The 20,042-nt window shown below is 45.9% G+C and overlaps 1 protein-coding gene across 1 annotated transcript in view; it reads left to right on the forward strand.

The window, feature by feature from the left end:
• Positions 1-20,042, forward strand: part of LOC138510328 (uncharacterized) — a 746,277-nt gene that overhangs the window by 227,388 nt on the left and 498,847 nt on the right. The window contains exon 7 of the mRNA XM_069625883.1: positions 12,990-13,143. Coding sequence (XP_069481984.1) covers positions 12,990-13,143 — 154 coding nt within the window. The remainder of the gene's footprint in view (positions 1-12,989; positions 13,144-20,042) is intronic.

Genomic DNA, 20,042 nt, shown 5'->3' on the forward strand with positions numbered 1-20,042 from the left:
GTATTTAACTATAAAACCATAAAGCAGCAGTACAATACATGTTGCACATGCAGTTATCAAATTATAAAAAGTTGAACAACGTCATATCATGTACATTAAAACCAGATCCAACGTTATTGATTTCATTCAGCGAATTAAGAATTCAAATTTTAACACAAAAATCTAAAAGTGCTTGATCTTCTTAGCCTAGCTGCAAAAACATACTTCAGGTTTAAAATAGACTGCATTCAAATAATTCGTAGTTTTACAAATAGGTACAGCTACAATTGGCAGTCTAACATCCCTTGACCTAAAGAGTGTCAGCAAATAGCGTTCCCTCAAATCCTAATAACCGGAGCAAAACAGTAAAAAATACATTATTTCTTGAGGGAATCCACAGACCTTACATTGACAGTCAATAAGACGTGACCATTTCACTGTAATGTGTCCAGGTGCAGTGGATTATTATGCAACTGGATATATACGGTTCGTGCATATTGAGGGCCAACATGATCTAAATAAGGTTCAATGCCCACATTAGGTTTTAACTCAGTGTTCAGTTTAATGCATGCCCTTTTCATGGTCGTTTCGTGGCACTGTTTTTTCACCACCTCCTTTACACTCGAGGTCAGACTTACAGCGCTTGACCAGCATATATAGCCAGGTCCAAACCCGCTAGTCCATTACGGATTTGCCTGAGCCAGGACAAGGAGCCTGATCCCAGCACATTCATCAGGCTAATTAATGCATCTCCATATTTACTCCGCTCCGGCGCACACCATATTACAATAAGCCTGACTAGCACTCTATGCTTGGAACAGCGCCTCATTGCCTACCGGTTATATGCGTGCTTTACAAATGAAATAAATAAATAAAATATTCTAGTCCAGTATAGCAAAGGTTTATTCACCACTACCGCGGATATTGGTTTAAGATCGCTTTACCACTGCAGACTCGCCATGGGTACTCCTCTGGGTTGGGTATACCGTCATTTCATCGACGGGCTTTTCATCGCGGGGTTTTTTGCCGCGATTTATTTTTTAAAAAAACATCGATTTTTTTGGGGTTAAAAATTAAATAAATTTGGTGTGTGTCTAGGGGAATATTAAAATAATTAAATCGATGGGGGGTTTGGGGTCGTAACCCCCCCAAAAAACAAAAAAAAATTGATGTATTTTTTTTTTAAAAATCCGCGCAAAAAAACCCCGCGATGAAAAGTCCGTCGATGAAATCACATAGAACCCTGGGTTGCAGAAGAAGTGCTCTTAAGAATGTGTTGTCTACATTTAAAGGGGCACTAGGGCAGTGCCTCAGCCCCCTACAAGGTTGCCGCCTATCCTTGAGCTTTTTACAATTTAATAGCTGGCGAAACTGCACCCCTGCTGTGTTTATGCTAAAAATGGCAAACTCCTCCACTATGTTTCTCTAGAGTCGCCACAGCCTTTAGGTGGTGAGCCGACCAAGCAAGATCCTGCGAGAACATGATCCTCAGGTAGTCATACAAGCTCACATGTTCCAGACCACAGCCCTCATTTACATTCTTCAATTTAATGTTCTTACAAGACTTTTGGCCAAATCCCATCACTTTCGTTTTTTCAGACTTAAGCACCATACACTGTTCTTTACTTTTTCCAACAAATAATTGCAGATTTTGTCTTAGCCCCATAGGGGTGGTTGATGATAGTACTGCATCGTCTGCGTAGAATAACCCAGGCAACCTGTCATTGCCCAGTTTGGGTGGGGCGAGACTACTACTAACAGGTCCTCAATAATTACATTAATATTCATGCCGAATAAGAGGGGGGCCAACCCACACGCCTGGTGAACCCCCCCATGTGTAGTGAGGGGATTCTGAAAAGGATGAGGCTAGTTCTGGGCGCAAGGGGTAAGTGGCGGTTGATTTTGTGCTAGGTTGTACTGCTGTTCTGAGGTGTTCTGCTGCGTCGCCTATATTTTCTACTTTAAGGGTACAATCATGTTGTATTCATGCCTACTGCACACATTTGGGGTAATCTCTGTTCCTTTTGTTAGTGCTATTAGGGCTGTTATGAGGCGTTATAAGAACTTGTTCCCTCAAACTCACAGCTGACTAACCTCCTCCTTCTTGGAGTCTAGTCTTTTAAGTCCAGATCTTTATAAAAACACTCTATTGATAATGGAAATTACTATTGCGAGGCAGGTCAGGGAAATTAAGGCTTTCCCTGACACTTGCAAACATACTGTACTCAATCAGGACAACATATTTGTCGCATCAATTCCACCTCAGTCAGTTTGTCATAGTCTCCTTTCTTCTCCATGACTCACACATGAATTTGGTGAATAAAGATTCCCAATTTGGATGTTAAAAAAAGTTCTGTATATCAACTATAAGGGGAGCCGATCCTTTTTGGAGCTCTCCACTCCCATCTGTGGCCTTCCAGGACATGCAATCTCAACATGGAGTACCACACCATCTTTATGCATTTTTTAAATCTTTTCTAACGCATGAATCTTATCACAATTGATTTAAAGAGCATGGTAGGGTCAAATTTCAAAACAGTTTAATCCAAGAGTTTGGGTAACACAATCTGCAACCACCAGCTAATGAACATGATCAAATTACTTAAACTACCCACCCCGTGAAGAAGTAATGACATACCATGGTTGATTACTTTGAAAATAGAAAGGTTTTTAATTGGCATTGAAATGCCAGGAGCGATGGAGTCAATCAAAGAGAGATAAGTAAACTCTTCCAAAATGAGGGTAATGACAAAGAAAACCCCTTCCTATGTGTCTCAGTTTTATGGACTGAAGAAATCTCTGCCAGGAACTGGACATTCCCATGATCGCCTCTCCTAACCTTCATATAGATACTGAAAGTGCACTGCCTTATATGCAGAGCAGCCAAGCTTAAACAAAATGTCGGCTTCAAAATGAAGCCAGTACAAGGAGGCGATGAATGGTGGAGAATCATGGGCGACAGGATCGACCCCTGAGGCACGCTCCAAAACAGGGGGTGTGGGGTGTGAGACTACCTGGAAGCGTGAGAGCTGCCAGACAGGAAAGATCAAAAGTACTCCAGGACGACATCCTCAATAACTACGCATAAAGCAGAAAGTAGTGTCTCAAGCAGAACGTAGTGCCTCATGGGAGACTGCGCCAAACTCTGTAGCGGAATACGGAGAACCAGCAGACAGGTACCCCACCATTGGTAGTAGGGAGAATATCGTCACCACTGGGAGCTTGGCACTCTTGGCGTCAGGATTACGCCAGAAGGCTGACTGATACTACATATGCAAAAATACTGCCTTTTCTATCGGTTTCTCTATAAAAGTTAGCCTTGCCAGAGGACGAAAATTACTCAACATACCATTCAACATATAATCAACAGGTGCTAGAGCCTGTAGTGGAAGCCCCTAATTAAACGTGGCAGGGACTAAACTATCGTAGTGATAAGTGGATTTTACACCTGTGATCACTCTGGAAAACTCACTCAATGAAACCAGGTGAAAAATACTATGGTTGCATATTAAATAACTGTTTTATCAATACAGAAAAATGATTGATCCTTTCACAATGTAACTAAATGCTCGATATCAGCAGTCTGACTCGCATCAACACATTTTTGAGCGCCCCTTTATTGGTCAGCTTTGCTCTGAAAGCTCTTTGGTCAAGATGCAAATGAATACATTTTTTAAGAAGTTACAGAATTGCTGAGCGTGCATGACTTAGGGAGGTGATCAGTGAGTGCCGTTATCCCTCTCTCTGGGAAAGCCAGACTTTAGTTGAAACATTAATAACCGCCGAAGGTTCTTGGCACCCGCCTGAAGCCCCGCCCTTTAGCTAGTCCTTCCCGAAAAAATATCCAACGCAAAGGTCCACGAGCAACAGCGAGTGACATCAATTGCAATCACGTGTCTTCAGACTCCACACATGACTTCAGTTTCCTGTAACGGCCAAGATCACTTTCAACTTTGCTTCGTTGAGATGCATATTATGCAGCTTTCAAGTCCCCATTCATCAGGACCGTGTATTTCTTTGGTAACATCCATTCCTTAGTCTCCGTTTGGTTGCGAATAAACCTCTTAATTCCTCGAGGGGCCAAGAATTGAATGGTCATTGTGTGTATGCTTTTAGGCCGAAGTACTGAAAATTCTGTTTCCAGTTGAACACAATGGGCTAGGTTAACAAAATATGTTTGGGCACAAGCATATTTTATCACTTTGGCCAAAAAAGATGTACCCAATTCAGAAAGTGCAATTGTATGTACTCATTCCAGTGGAGTTTTTCACTGCGTTTAAGCATTTGGGTGAACCAGGGGGCGTGTCTGCGTATTGGAATGCATATCCCAAACAGACCAATTGTATTTCCTCTGCCCCACTGGGATGCGTAATTTCTGACTCTTTCATGCTTTTGTTGTTTAAAGTGTGACCACAGCAGTATAATACTCTGCAGTCACACTTGCATTTCTATCCTTCAAATAGGGATAGAAAAGCTTATTGTATCTGACATTTTTTAATGGCAGGGTTTTTAGGGGCCTGGCACTGTGAAATGTTCTCAGAGCACCCACAGCGATGCTGGGAGCCTATCACGCATTAGCGTCGCAGGATGCGCCTGCTCCAGTGTATACAAGGAGGATGGCCGCCTCCTTGCATAGGACCCAAGACATGTGCAGGTCATCTTCATGAATAAGGTGAACTGCTTCTTCCTCACAGTGGCACAAGTAAAAACAAGGCACCCCCTGCAATGTCCTTACTTGTGCCGCTTCATCTGGTGCTGCACTTGCATCTGACCCCTCTCCGGGTCTAATAGTGTGCACATGCCCAGCAGGGGCTTAGCTCAGTGACTATGCGCTATATAATATAAGAAAGAAGCAACATTCATACAACATTAACAATAGCTACTGCACTGTATAGTTAGTCTGTGCTTGCCTTGTTGATGATCTGGTTTGCTGTTCACCCAGGCAAATGCACTGATCAAACCTCTTTTGCCCACATTTACAATTGTAACATTTTATACTTTCATGCGTTTTCTTTGTACTGGGCTGATCCATTATCGTGCTTGGCGGTTCATACATATGGGCGGCGGCGCTGGTGATAAGGGGTGCTGAGAACTTTCTTTCAGGAAAGCCTAGAGGAGTCTGCAGGTCGCAGAAGTAGTCTGTCATCGCTGTCTCTGCTAACTCTGTGTTTAAAGAAAGCTGTCATCGGGCACAAACCCCGGTTTTGTCTTCACCTTTCTTAGCTCGATCAATTCTCGTCAACGCCTGATCCTATTCCCGGCCATTAGAGACAAGGGAAAGGGATCCTCATATCTCAATAAATCCCTCTGGCCCGGTAACAAAACCAAAGACACTAGAATTTGATCCCAAACAAAGAACTCAGTCCTATTTTCGTATTGATCAACATTCGGAATGGTGCCATTTGAAGCCTGGAGCTGAGATATCACCTGACCCTAATCGCACCATCGAATGCTGGCACGAGAAAGAGGATGATTCATGGGTAACTCTTCATACGTGGATTCATTCTGGTCCCCCCACTGTGCAAAGAAGTTCTGCACTTTATTCTTTTCGGTATTATCAGGGTATTTATTGAGCGTAGACCGAGCTTCGGGAAGCAACGCAGCGCTTTACAATCGCAGGGGGAAGAACGCAGTGAGGGAAACAAAGAAAAAAGGGAGCGAGAAGGTAATAGGAGAGGGCGAAGGGTGGATAATTGGCAGCAAGGGCTCTACAAGAAACCCGGGTAGGAGACCGTGGGGAGCAGATCACCCAGTCTCCTGGAAAGAGGAGTGGAGGGTGTGTGGAGCTCAGCGTTAGGAAAGAGCCATTCCATGAAGAGGAGAGCTCCTTCGTGAACTGTAGAAGCGATGGGGCACTTCCTAGGGAATGCCAGAAGAGCAGCCTCAGAACTGACTACATTAGAAAGGGGACATTTAGAAAAATAGGAGTGCCTGATGCAGTGCGCCGCCCCCACGCTGCCAACAAGGCTAATCATGGAAATTACACCATTTTCAAATATTGTGCCAGGACATGTAACTACATCAGATTTAAATACTGTGGCAGAAACATTATATATATCACTAGCAAATGTAGTTATCAAAATACAATCAACATTTTCCGAATATAAAATATAATCCAACCTTCTGTTATATGGAAGGGTCCAGCCACACATGCAAGGGTACTTCCAAGGTTCATGTGAGTGCTGATCAAAAAATCTAGGGTATTTCACTAACATCATGGGTGTTGCTCGGGTACTCCATGATACTCCTAATAACATGATTCACAATTTGCCACCCTGTCAGGGATGCTGATCAACCAGAGGATGGCACACTCAAATATGCAAGAGATTAGACTAATGAGCCAGCCTGTCAGCTTCAAATTCCTAACGCCATTATACCCATTGTCAAGCTATTTTCAGAATGTCCACGTTAATCACATTTCCCTCTGAACATTGCCACATGCCTTTTTGTAATTGCCCCTGAAATTGTTGCCAGGGTTTCGCACAATGTCCCTTGAATATCACCCCAAAACTCCTCCACCTCTCTCACCGGCCCATACCATATGTTATACTTCCAGCAGAACGTACAGGTTCACAGCCACATCACGCACACACAAGCATGTGCACCCACACACATCGACATATAAACACACAGACACAAAAGAGAAAAGATCAAACACAGACCCATACAATGCTACACATAATGGGCCTCATTACAAGTATGGCGGTACGGTGACAACGGTGCCGGTAGCGCTACCAGCACCATTGCTACCGTACTGCCATACTAGGAGCTGTGCTTGCGGGTGCCTGTCAGCCCTCCAGGTCTGACCTGGCGGGCAGAGCGGCACCCGTGAGCACAGCAAGTCGGATGCACCGGCACTGTTGTAAACGGTGCCGGTGCATCTAACGTCCTCATTCCCATTGAGGCCTATGGGTTTCAAATGGGAATGGGGACCGACAGGCACCGGTACCCAGCAATGGAGGAATTACCGGGTCCGGCAAAGTCGGAATACCCCGGTAATTCCTCATTGCTGGGTGCCGGATTTTTCCGCGAATTTGGAGGTAGCCTTGCCGGTTTTATCGGCAAGGCTACTTCGCACCCTGTAATGAGGCCTAATGCATTGAACAGGTATTTATTTTGCTAGCTGCTATGGTTGCATTTCCCTTCTTTGCAGCACCAGTTCTGGCTATGCTGGTAACAAAGGCTTGAAACAGGAAACCGGGTAAGCAGAAAAGGTGTCAATCACTCCTCTTCCTTGACCCGCCTCCTGAGTGAACCACCGAAATTTGAGGGCAACCAAAGTCACTGCAGGATTTCGTGCCTGCACATACATTGGCAGGGGCCAATAAGATTGGGGGGTAGTGAGGAGTCCCCACAAGTGGGGGACAGCAGGCAAATGCCTACTGGAAAATCCAACATTTTTTTTATTTTTTATGAATTACATACTTTTTATTACAAACTTTTATCAATTCCTTTAAAACTTGTCAACATACTACCCTCAAAATCAACACAAGTCAACACACATTCATTCAACAATTAAATCCACCCTTTTTAAAACTGGAGCACTTCTTTTAGAAACTGTACCAAAGCAAATTTTAATCCAAAGTCTTCGCCACCCAAAAGGCGTGTCGAGAAGCTTTCCGCCTCCACACGTTGGGCCTCATTACAAGTATGCTGGTCGTAAACAAAGGTACCGGTAAGCTTACCAGTACCATTGTTTCCAGACCTGCACACTACAGGTTTGCCAGCCGGAGCCACTGTGCCCGACAGGGCTGACCCTCCAGGGCACAGCGGCCACGGTAGGCAGGCCGTCATGGAAGCACCAGCACCGTTAACAACAGTGCTGGTGCTTCCGTGGTCCCCATTCCACAGAATGAGGACTTACAAATTGCTATCGCCTGACTTCCTGGACCACCGAGGTTGTAATCTCCCGGTTTTACTGGGAAATCAGGTGCCGGAAATTCATTTTGAGTCTGGCGGCAACCCGCCGGTAGCACTGGCAGGCTTATCGCTGGACTCGGAATGAGGCCCATTGTCTTGTTTTTAGGCACTCTCCCTGGAACTTAATTCTACGTTCGGTCAGACCCCTACAGCCCAACAAAATGTGCCACAATGTTTTCACCTGGCCTTCATATTGGCAACATTTACATTAATCTACTTTTTATTTCCCATATCGTTTCAGGATTTCATTAGTGGGAAGCAGATTGAGTTCTATACCATGGGGACGGGAAGAGCTTTAAGTATCGGGGCCTTGTACCAAATGCTTTGAGTTCTTTCCTCAGTGCCAGTTGCCACCAATGGGAGTTTCTATCCTCAAGAGTTTTTATCCAGTCTTGCACCCAGATTTCCCCTTTGACTTTGTCCGGATTAGTCACTAGAAGTTCAGTACTAGAACCTAGCGACTCTAAGAGGGCTCTGCAGTGGTCCTTCAATTGAACCAGAATACCGGGCTCCATCCCAACCAACTGCTGGGCGAGAATTTCAAATGGAGGTGGGAATGGCATCAATATGCATTTGTGAAATAGCGATAGTGCCTTCCAAGCTGTTTTGGCATATTATTAAATACGGCCTAGCTCATAACTTATCACTAGAGTTGCTACCAATTTTGGCAACTGTAGGAGCTTTTTCCAGAAGGTTCCTTCCAGAGACACCCACACCCTGCGAGTCGTGAAGAAAAATCCTTCTGCGGCAAACATCAGAGCCGGAGATACCTTGGCCCAACAAAAAAATGACGATCGGTTCTAAAGAAAATTTGCCAAATTTCTTATGGAGCAGTAAGTCTTGGGATGTCATCATGGAATTCTTCTTTTTAAGACCAAGCACCTTGGACCGTCATCCTTCCTGCTGTTAACAAGGGCACCCAATTAAGTCAGTGACTGGGTTTCTAATAGAGGAGCACTTTTCAGAAACCATTTGTGTCCCGACACACCCTTCTTGCAATGGGCCTCATTACAACCCAGGCGTTAAGGGGTTAATGGCGCCGTAAAAGGTGTTGGTGCTGTTAAAACCTTAACGCCTGATTACGAGGTCCCTTTGCGGGTTGCACTTTAACGCCTGCTTTTAGCAGGCGTTAAAAAACCAACCCGCAAAGGGACCTAGGAGCTAATTACGGCACCGTAATTTACAGTGCCGTAATTAGCGCTTTCCCCATTCCCATTGAGCCCTATGGGGGCAAAAATGGGAATGGGGAAGGGCCCATGGTGAATGGGGAATTACCGCCCCGCCAACCTTTCAATGGGGCGGTAATTCCGCCATTCACCATGGCGGAGTTGGTAATTTACCGGCGTCAACCATGGCGCTAAAAGCGCCATGGTTAACACCAGGGTCGTAATGAGGCCCGATGCCTCCAAAAGGTCAGGATTTTGGTTTTTGCTGGATTGATTTCTAGACCATTATTTTTCATGTACTCCAGCAGAGCATTCAAAGATCGCTGAAGTCCAATAGGGGTCTGATCCAGAAGAACCAGGTTGTCTGCGAATAGTACTCTGCCGATCTTGTTTTTGCCTAATTTCCGTGGAAAGCATTCACCCCATCCAACGTGATGGACAGGTCTGACAGAAACAGGTTAAAAAGAGTTGTGGCAAGTGTGCATCCTTGTTACAGCCCCCTTTTCGTTGCAATTGGATCAGACAGGAGCCCTTGTGCGTTAAGCCTAATTTTGACGTTTGTGTCTAATTATAGCGATCTAATAGCTGCTAACAGGTTCTCAGGACAGCTCCACTCCTCCATTTTTCTCCAAAGCTTTTCCCTGTCTACGCTGTCAGAGGCCTTTTTAAAGTCTACAAAGGCCATATATATTCGTGTCCCTTGTTCCATAGCTTTGCCCTTCAAGATGTTAAGAAGGAACACATTTAAATCTGTCCCCACACTCTTTATGAATCATGTTTGTCTAGGATCAGCTCTACCAGCAGTTGCTATGCATTTTTGTAAATGAGATAGGAGAATTACCCCATAAAATCTTCCCTAGCACGTCTAAGAGTGTGATAGGGCATTCGTTTTCAGGATCCACCCTATCCCCTCCCTTATACATCGGGAAGATCCAACATTTTCTCTGCTTCCTATCTCCTTGCCCTCCATTGACTTCAAAGTTATATTAAGTACTGTACGTATATTCATAATTGCATCGTCACTAACCGCAGGTATTTTCCAGGCATGTGCCTGGATAATACCTACGGTTAGGGACGAGTGGTAATTATGGTAGGGGTACATGGAGGTTAAATTAAAGCACCACAGCATATCTAATAGTGTTTATTGGGTTGCTCAGAATATGCCATATAGAATGCACTGCCTTCGTTTTTTTGTCGTGCTCAGATATGACGTTACTTCATAAATCGACTTAATTCACACACTTTTCCATTGAACTCCACCAAGCAATGTGACTTCTGCAGGAGTGCTGATTAGAGGAAACTGGGATTGCTGATTTCCGAATCCTGGAATAGGCTTGTCCAGCTCTCATTAATTGTTTCAATGGGGCATGACTCTCTGTGGGGTCATGGAATCATAACTCAGTGCTGCTCCACGCGGCTGCTCTGTTTATTCTGCTAAATACCCTTTCATCTGCAGTAAAACAGATTTGACCTCCTGGACAGTGCCTTAAAGGTATTCGCTGAATACTGTGTGGCAGAAAACATCGAGGACGAAAACCTTGCGTTTGTTGGCTGAATTTCAATGCAGATATATGTGGGGGTTTGGGTTAACCTTATAATTAATGTGGGGGGAGAATGAGGGAGATTGTGCTGAAAGGACCTAAAAGAAAGAAAACTCAAGCCTTAAAGTCTAAGCAGTCCAGATAAAACAAGGGTCACTCTGAAGATTTGATGTAAAATCAGCATGAGAAGAGATGACAGGGATTCTGCATCGGGGCTCGCATCATGTCAGGTGCTCACATGGGGAGTGTCCTGTCACTGGGATCTACCCAGCAAGGGCCTGTCCATTGCTGGCCTTTTCCTAACCAGCGAGTGAGGATGAAGTGCTATCAGTGTGTGGCAACTGCTGATGGGGCTGTGGAGCACTTAACACCTGGACGGCATTGCGAAGTCATTGACAGAGCCATTTTGCATCCATGGATGTAGGCTTGTGAAGGAGCATCTGGGACCCAGGAAGCCCTGACCAGAGGTTCTATGTTCTGAGCCTGGGACTGCAGGTAAACACAGAAGCAATTTGAAGGCCAATGATACAGGGCGGAAGGGAAGGTGGATGTGCACAATGTGTTATAAAGTGTGGATCCCTGTGCTGCCGTGAACCACTTCCTGCTGCCAGAAGTGTTTCAGGACGAGCATTCCTCCGATGGTCAAGTCATCTTTCAATCCTCTCCTGGTCTGTGGTCCTTTATATGTTTCAATGCTATTATTTGTTTACTTGGAATCATATTTCATGTCTTCTCTGTTACATCCCTCCCAGCACAAAGATAGCCTTACAGCGGTGCACAAATACTGCAACAACAGTACGATTACTCAGGATCCCTCTCAGTGCAGGGTTGTAGACTGTGCTTTCAGACCTATGGCGCCGCGGGTCTAGTTTGCTGAGATTTGAGACAGGGGATTTTTGGTGATCTTCTATGAGCGGAGATTGTGTCCAGTGAGATAACGGGTTTGGTTTTGATATTAAACCTTAGGTCTTAAGTGTATTACACTTGTTGGCAGCACACCTTGATCTTGATATACTCATCAATGAGGAACGCTGAAGGTTTACAAAGACCAGTGAGATGCGGCTTCTTTGGGGCTTTCAGTCAGCATAAGTAAAGCTGTACTCTATAGACATTGCAGTCTGCTGATGAAGTCATTAGGAAGCACTTAATCTCCTTATATCCAGTCAGGCTACATGGGACGATGATGTCAATCACCTCTGCCTCCCCCCATTCACATTGCAATAAAACCCTCAGAACATGAATCCAAGGACAGGTTGATGTAGCACAATTACTAAAATATTATGTACATGCCTACATGCATGTACATTGGGCAACACGTGATAGAGCTTGGACAAAGGTTACATGCTAATTGAAATACAAGTGAAGTTTAAATTAGATCCAAACTACAGCTGATTTTCCATTAGTCTCAAAGTCAACTGGAATCGATCCCAGGAAATGGAAAACAGGGACTCCATCAAGATTCCAGTCCACAAATGCGCTGAATTGTTGTTTCTATTTTAGAACGAGCAGGCAGAAAGATCTTGAGGCGGAAGAGAAAAAGGACTCGGCTTCAAGATTGCCCAAACAATCCTTATACATCTCTCATGTACACCTATAAGTAAATCGATCCGCAGATCTTGGAGAAAGGGCTTTGCTATACCGAAGTAGACATCTGCATTACTGGCCTCGTGGGGGTGCTTCAAGCATGCTTTAGTACAGTGAGGATAACAGACACAGCACTCAACCATAGAGACCTGACGAGAAAATAAACCTGGAAGGCGTTACCACTTATACTACAGTGATGATCCCTAAAAGTGTTAAGCCAGGTAGGCAGCTGCCGACAGCCTTGAGCAATGTCTATCTTGGATTGATTAAGCCATGTATAAAATAGCACGGCCATTTAAGACAAAGACAATTTTCTGTGGCAAAAGGCTTGCATTTGGGCTGATTTACATACCCACAATGCCTTGCTCATGTGGCTCGGAACTGGAGGTGAACTTCCAGTGATGGTTACTGGATGGTGCTGTGGCATATGTGACTTGGTTTAAATGGCTTAATCCGCTTTGACACGGATTGTGTCAAAGAAAGGTCAATACTAAACATCAAGAATTTCACTGGTGGCAAAGCAGAAGGGAACTCTCCAACAAAAACATTAAAGACAAGCCACTGTGTATTGGTTAGTTGTTGCATGTTTGGTTAGCCAGAACATTTTCCTGGTGTAAATCTGTTCCCACTGAACTGATCCCCTCATATAATGGTGATCACACAACAAATGTTTCTCCCGTGCGTTCATTATAATACTCGTTTGTGATACTTTATATGCTCGTATGGGTCCTACTGGAAGCCTTTTGTCCGCACTACTTGCATTGCTATATAACCTCTGCAATGGTCTCATTGATTTTAGGGCTCCGAGAGTGATCTCCACTTACCCTCCATGTGGCTGTTACTTCCCAATGAACTCTGGATCGCAGTTTTTACATGGCTCTCCCACGGGGATCTCTCTCAGACTGCACAAGTCTGCCGCCGCTTCCGACAACTCACTATGGATGATGCCTTGTGTGAGTACACTTTCTTCTGTACAATGTGAAATGAATACCGAGAATGAATAAAGACGTTTCTGCATACACCGTGCGTGGGGTGATGTACTGTACCCCGCATTGGTGTTGAACTGAGGATGTGAGGCTTTGTTTGAGGCTATTTGGCAAAGGTGTGAACTACTCTCCATTAGTTGGAGATATCTGGCAGGTTTTCAGATTTCAGTGGGATAGAAGTTAGTCTTGTTTGTGAAGTCAAGATAATTTTCTGCAAAGAATGGCAACCGCTCCCGGGACCGCACAGATCATTATTAGAACATCAGAGAATTATAAGAAAAACACTGTCCTCTAGAAATGTGAGTTTGTAAGAGAAACAGAATTTTACTTGATTACAAAATCTGGTAATTATGTAACATCTGACACAAGGAAACCTAAATCAGCAGTCCTTAGGAAACATATGCATGTTCTAAATGCATGTAATAGTCCTTAGTAATATGATAAAGAATAAATGTTACACATTTTCCTAATCAATTATGCTTTTCAGACATGTATTCCAGTAGGCCATGGGCCTCATTACATGGAAGGCGGTAGTGGATTACCGGCACTGGTAAGGGCACCGGTGCCGGTAATCCCCACCGCCCTACTACGAGGTCCCTCAGCGGGTCCCGTCCTTAACGTGTGGTCAGACCACACGTTAAGGAAGAGACCCGCTGAGGGACTTCAGTGCAAATAACGGTACCGCAAATTGCGGTACCGTTATTTGCTCCTTCCCCATTCCCATTGAGCCCTATGGTGGCTCAAAGGGGAATGGGGAATGGTTCCCGCAATGGGGACTTACCGGTCCCACAAAGGTCGGAGTAGGCCGGTAAGTCCCTATTCCAGGAACCCGGCCTCTGACGGCGGTAAGGGGGTAGCCATGGCGCTAATAGCGCCATGGCTACCGCCTTCCGTGTAATGAGGCCCCATGTGTTTTTCGTGCTTTTCCATTCATCCCCCAGGAAAAGTGTTATTGACAAATGCAATCGACACACACATGTCTTCATGTATTGACACTGTTCTTTTGCAATGTGCCTGGGATTTTTTGTATGATAGATATATTAAATGCACTTTGGGAAAGATGGCCTGTGTAGTTTTAAGGTGTTATCTTTGTACATCTTTGGTGGTGTATTATGCATTTTCATGGTGAGCGGATCATCTGCGTCACCAGCAGTACCTGGTGTGTTGTCGGTGCCACGTTTGTGTTAGTTTTCAGGCGGCAGGCCCACGCGTGGCACGGCAGAGGGGGGCTGTGGGCTCCTATTTTTGCTTGCATAGTGTAGATTCATGTTTTTGGTTGTATTTTATGAGGCCACGTTGATTGTTAGAAACTGTTGTTGCAAGTCATTGGGCACGCGCTCCTCGGCCATTAGCATGGCATCGTGCCCGGTCTGTCGAGGAAGGAGAGCGGACTTACACTGGAAGACTGTGGTCAGTCACTGCACAGCAAATGTCATGCCATACATACATTGCAGACTGATATGCATTCCACAGACGCGAGTTTGGGGTACACAATAATCAACACGGCAAAGCAGCTTCATGCTGGGCTATGCCCTGGCCGTGTGTTGCGGGAGACCACGTGCACACTAGCACACTGCATCCTTTTAAGATGAAAACCACTAACCTATGTTTCTAAGTGAGATGCATTTTACAGAAAACATCAACGAGAACAGCCTACATTTGATTTGTTTAAACCCTGGTTACTTCCCCGGCTATGATACTTAATCTGTGTGCATGTATTGGTTTGCACTTGAACACGATGGTTCATTAATCGCCAAATTCAATGTACCGCTTCACGCCATATTTCTCTATCCAGCGATGAAGAAGAAATAGTTTGCAGTGCTGAATGACCATCAATTTGCAAATTCCCATCTATCGTCACCATTGCTAAGGGTACTGATGCCAGTGTCAATTTCAAATTTTAAAGGCTGGATTGAGAAAGAAGCCAGATTTTAGAAATCAAATGCAGCAAATACAAAATGTGCATGCAAGTGCTCAGACAGTGCACATCTTTGGTGATTCTTGACCATTCCCATTGGAGTACAGTTTTTTTGATTAAGCACTTTTATTGATTTTATTGCATAATACACAAAAAAGAACAATGACCCTGAAGGGGTCCAGCAACCAAGAACATCATAAAAGAAAATAAGGTCCATCTTTCAACAACGTAAGGTTATGTTAACAGTTACTTGTACACTCTTGCATTTCAGTTGCGTTCTGGCCACAGGCCTGTGTCGTACAAAAGTCTTATCGTGCCTTCTCCCACTTTTCCCAGATTTTCCCCGCTTTCCCAGGACATCCTCTGGCCGCATATACTCTTCGCTCCATCGCAATGCATGCATCTACATCATCTATCCATTGTGCATGCTCAGGGGTTACATCCGAACCTCATAGCTTGGCAATGTTGCGCTTGATCAGTGCCGTGGTGGTTGCAAACAGTAGCTTATCAGTGCGAGACATCTCACCCTCGTCCTCGACACCTAGCAACATCAATTTCGGATCTCTGGGCACGGTCCGACCCAGTACCTTAGTAAGTGTGTCGCAGCAGCGTTGCCAGTATAGCGTGATGCGCGGACAGCCCCATATAATGTGGAAAAAGGTGCCCTCTTCCTGGTGGCAGCGCAGGCAATTCGGGTCTGTGGTTTTACCCCATCGGTACAGTGCGACCCTTGGATAGTAAACTCTATGCAGGATTTTGAGCTGGACAAGGCGTAATCTGGCCGAAATGGCGGTTTCTCTCGGGTACATTAGGATTGTTATCCAGTCTTTAGGCAGTATTTCTCCCACATCACTCTCCCATTTAGACTTTAGACTCGACAGCTCCGGTGTGGCAAACGAGGTGAGAACATTATACATCACCGAGGTGATTTTGGCGTCTATGCTATCTAGGACCAGGTTCCTCTCTATGGGGGTGCAGTCTGCCATGTCACGCAGGTCAGGCAAGTACCGCTGTAGGGCATGACTTAATTGCATATGCCGGTATCGGTCGGTGACAGGGAGGTTGAACTCCTCCACCAACCCCTCAAATGGCACAATTCCCCCGTCCTGAATCACATTCCCCACTTTTGTTATTCCCGCAGTTATCCAGTTCTGCCATTTTGGGAGCCTGTCCAGCTCAGGGATGTGTTTATTTACCCACAGTGGCTGTACCGGTGTGGTTTTCCCTTCCCAGTTTATATGTTTATGCGCCTCTGCCCAGATTAGTGCCCGGTGAGCAGCCATTGTTCTGGTGGTGTTGATATTAGTTTTCTGGTATAGGGACTCTAGTGGGGTTATGCTCGCTCCATCCAGGGTATCAGATTTAATGTGAGGTAGCGAGGGGTTGCCGTGTAATAGGTCGTTTATTACTGCGATCTGACTCGCCCAATAGTACGTCTGTATACGCGGCAATCCTATGCCTCCCTCCCAGATGGAACGCTGCAGGATGTGGAGTGTTATTCTCGGATGGCCGTTGTTCCACAGGAGTTTCCGGAGGATTCTGTCGATTTTGTGAAACTCCCGTCTGGGGATGTGTAACGGGGCATTTTGGAGTATGTACAGGAATCTAGGTAGTGCCAACATCTTAAATAGTGCTGCTATCCCCAGTAGGGTCAGTGGCAGGGCGTTCCAGTGTTTGACGTCCTCTGCAAAGCGGTTTATGTTTGGGTGGAGGTTTTTTCCTACGTAATCGTTTAGGTTCGTTGTTATCTGAACCCCCAGGTAGCGAAACTGGTCGACTTTTATACGAAAGGGGCAATTCTGTATCCCTATGCTACCCATCTCTCTCAATGGAAACAATGTGGATTTCGACCAGTTTACCTTCAAACCACTAAGGATTTGTATTCCTTCAGTAAGCGTATCACTGCAGGACAAGAGGTTATGGGGTCTGATAGATACAGGAGCAGGTCGTCCGCATATAGTGAGACCTTATCCTCCCAATCATCTGTCCACCGGAAGCCATTCCACATTTGTGATTCTCTTAACAGAATCGCCAACGGCTCTATGGCAAGCGCAAAAAGCATTGCAGACAAGGGGCAGCCCTGTCGTGTCCCCTTGCCCAATTTAAATGGCTGCGAGAGCCACCCATTTACTCTGGTCATGGCCTCTGGGGACTTGTATAGCAATTGCAACCATCCCAGGAATTGGTCACCGAAACCCATTCGACGCATTATTTCCCACAGTGCTGGCCAGTGCACCGAATCGAAGGCTTTCTCAAAGTCTATTGCTAATAGCGCCAAGGGACCTCGCAGGAGGGAGGATTTCTCGAGTGCAGCGTGTAGTCTGTGTATATTCATACGCGTAGACCTCTGGGGCATGAAGCCGCATTGGTCTGGATGTATCAGTGACGGGATAGCTTTCTGCAGTCGATTTGCTAATGCTTTCGCCAGGATTTTGGTTTCAGTGTTGATTAGCAAAATCGGCCTGTACGAACTACATTTCTCTGGGGGCCTATCTGGTTTGGGGATCACTATTATGGTTGCCCTCCTTAGGTCTGGGGGGAGCTGTCCTTGCTCCCTCGAGTGTGTGTACATCTGCAGGAGATGTGGGAGTATCGCACTTGGTTCTATCCTTTTCCATGTCTCCACCAGGAAGCCGTTCGGCCCCGGTGTTTTCCCAGGGTGTAATTGTGCCATGGCCAACCCTAGTTCCTCTTCAGTAATGGTTGCCTCCAGTAGATCTCTCTGTGTGCCCGTTAGGCTAGGAAGGGTGATCCCATTTAACACGGAGAGGTTAGTGGGGGCTTCCGGTGACCCATAGAGAGTTGCATAGTAGGCTGCGAAGCCTTCTGCAATATCCTGATCTGTCCACAGCGGTTCCGAGTTGTCGGGTTTAATCATCCTGACCTGTTTGTGCCCTTCATCCCTGCGCTCCAGCCAGGCTAACATTTTTCCAGCCTTATCTCCAGTCTCATATAATCTGGCGCGCATCGTGGTGTGCGCCTGTTTAGCGTTGTCTAGGGCTACATTGTACATTTTTTTTGGGCAAGGACCAGTGCTCGGTTCGTTTCAGGCAGGTCTCGCGCCAGATGTGCGCGCTCTGCACGTTCCACCTGTTCTTCAGCCTCTTTTACTTTTTGCATTTGAGCTTTTTTGTGCGCCGTTGTCCAGGAGATAATCTCTCCCCGCAATACCGGCTTATACGCTTCCCATAACAATCCTGGGTTATCAATTGACCCTGCGTTTAGTTCGAAGTAATTGGTTGTGGTTTCTTGAATACGTTCTACAAGCTCCGGGAAGCCTAAGTAATAGTTGTTAAGGCGCCATGAAGGTGGAGGGATTGGCCTTGACGTTGATAGCTCTATTAGTAGGGGCGAGTGGTCAGAGATGCCACGTGGGAGCAGGGTGGCGTTAAGTACTCTATGCACCTCTGTGGTTGGAACGAAAAAATAGTCCAGTCTAGAGAGGGATGCGTGGACGCCCGAGTGGAATGAGTATTCTTGATTCTCGGGGTGATGGTCGCGCCATACATCCCTCAGTCCCAGTGCTGATGTGAAGGTGGCTAGCCTTGTGTGCGTGTCGGGATTCCTGCCCCTTAGGTGTGTACGGTCCATACCCAGGTTCATAACATCATTAAAATCGCCAACAAGAATTAGTGTGTCTGAGGAGTCCTGTACTATCAGGGGAGTTATCTCTTCTATGAGATTTGGCAACAGCGCGGGTGGTGCATAAACAGCTAGTATTGTTATGGTTTGATTCCATAGGGTTCCTGTCATATGCACGAATCTGCCTCCTGTGTCCTGTGACACACTGGAAAGTGTGAGCGGCAGCTTCTTATGGATCAGTATGAGGACCCCTCTGGAGCCTGAAGTAAAGCCCGAGTGCAGTGCTGTGCGATAGTTACCACGTTTAAATAGGTTGCATGTGGTGCGCGCCAGGTGTGTTTCTGTGAGCAACGCCACATCCGGCGCTTGCCTGTTTAACGCTTGGGTGACCAGTCTGCGTTTTATCCCACTACCCAACCCATTGACATTCCATGTCAGGAGACGTAATGATTTTGTATCAGATCTAGCATTCATCATCTGGTTTGGGGGGTGGGTTACTGTTGGGCAGTATATGTAGGATTCCGGGAAGAAGCACGGTCTGTTGTTTTGCTGTGTGATGCGGGTTCGTAGGAGTGAATATTTAGTGTTGTCGGACCATACATGAACAAAAATAAAGACAAACCCCAGTGCAAGAATAAGAACTCCCCTTCCCCCCAACTCCATCTCTCGTTCCCCTGGAGGCATCTACTGCCTCGGTAGTGTTACCTAACCCCCCTCCCTATACTCCCACCCAACCTGGAGTATCTGTCGCCCGAAATTTGAACAGGACAAATAAACCTTAACTAAATCACCCTCAGTGGCACATGAACTTTGTAAATTTCACAGCACCTGTCCGTGGTGCTGTCGCGGACTTCTTTAGTTTTAGTCTTAGCTCGTGGGGCGGGTGGCTGTTCGGCCACTGGCCTGGTTGTATTCCGTGCGTAGATTGGCGTGGGGGGTGAGAGATTTGTGGTGCTCCTAGGTTTAGTAGCTTTGGCATTCTGCCCAAAACTGCGCCCATTTCATATTTTTTCCCGCAGCGGATTTCCTGGTTGTGGCCACTGCTGTTGGCCCTGTTCTGGCGGGTGCTCTGGGCGAGGACTATTGCGTCTATCCCTCCTTCTTCCCTCCGTGTTCCAGTCCCCTTCTATGTGCCGTTCGGCCCAGTTCCACGCCTCTCTGGGGTCGGTGAAGTGCACGGTCGTGCCCCCATAGAATATCTTGAGTTGGGCAGGGAAGAGCAGCCCATATTTGACACCCATTGATTGTAGACGTTTCTTGAGCGGGTCAAATGACTGTCGTGCTTTCTGTACCTCCCTGGTGAAATCGGGGAAGAAGGCTATTTTGGATCCGTTGAATGTGACCGTGCCCTTCGATCTTGCCAGTT

Source organism: Ambystoma mexicanum, chromosome 6p (genome assembly GCF_040938575.1).
Source record: "Ambystoma mexicanum isolate Mex_15411 chromosome 6p, UKY_AmexF1_1, whole genome shotgun sequence".
NCBI classification, from domain to species: domain Eukaryota; kingdom Metazoa; phylum Chordata; class Amphibia; order Caudata; family Ambystomatidae; genus Ambystoma; species Ambystoma mexicanum.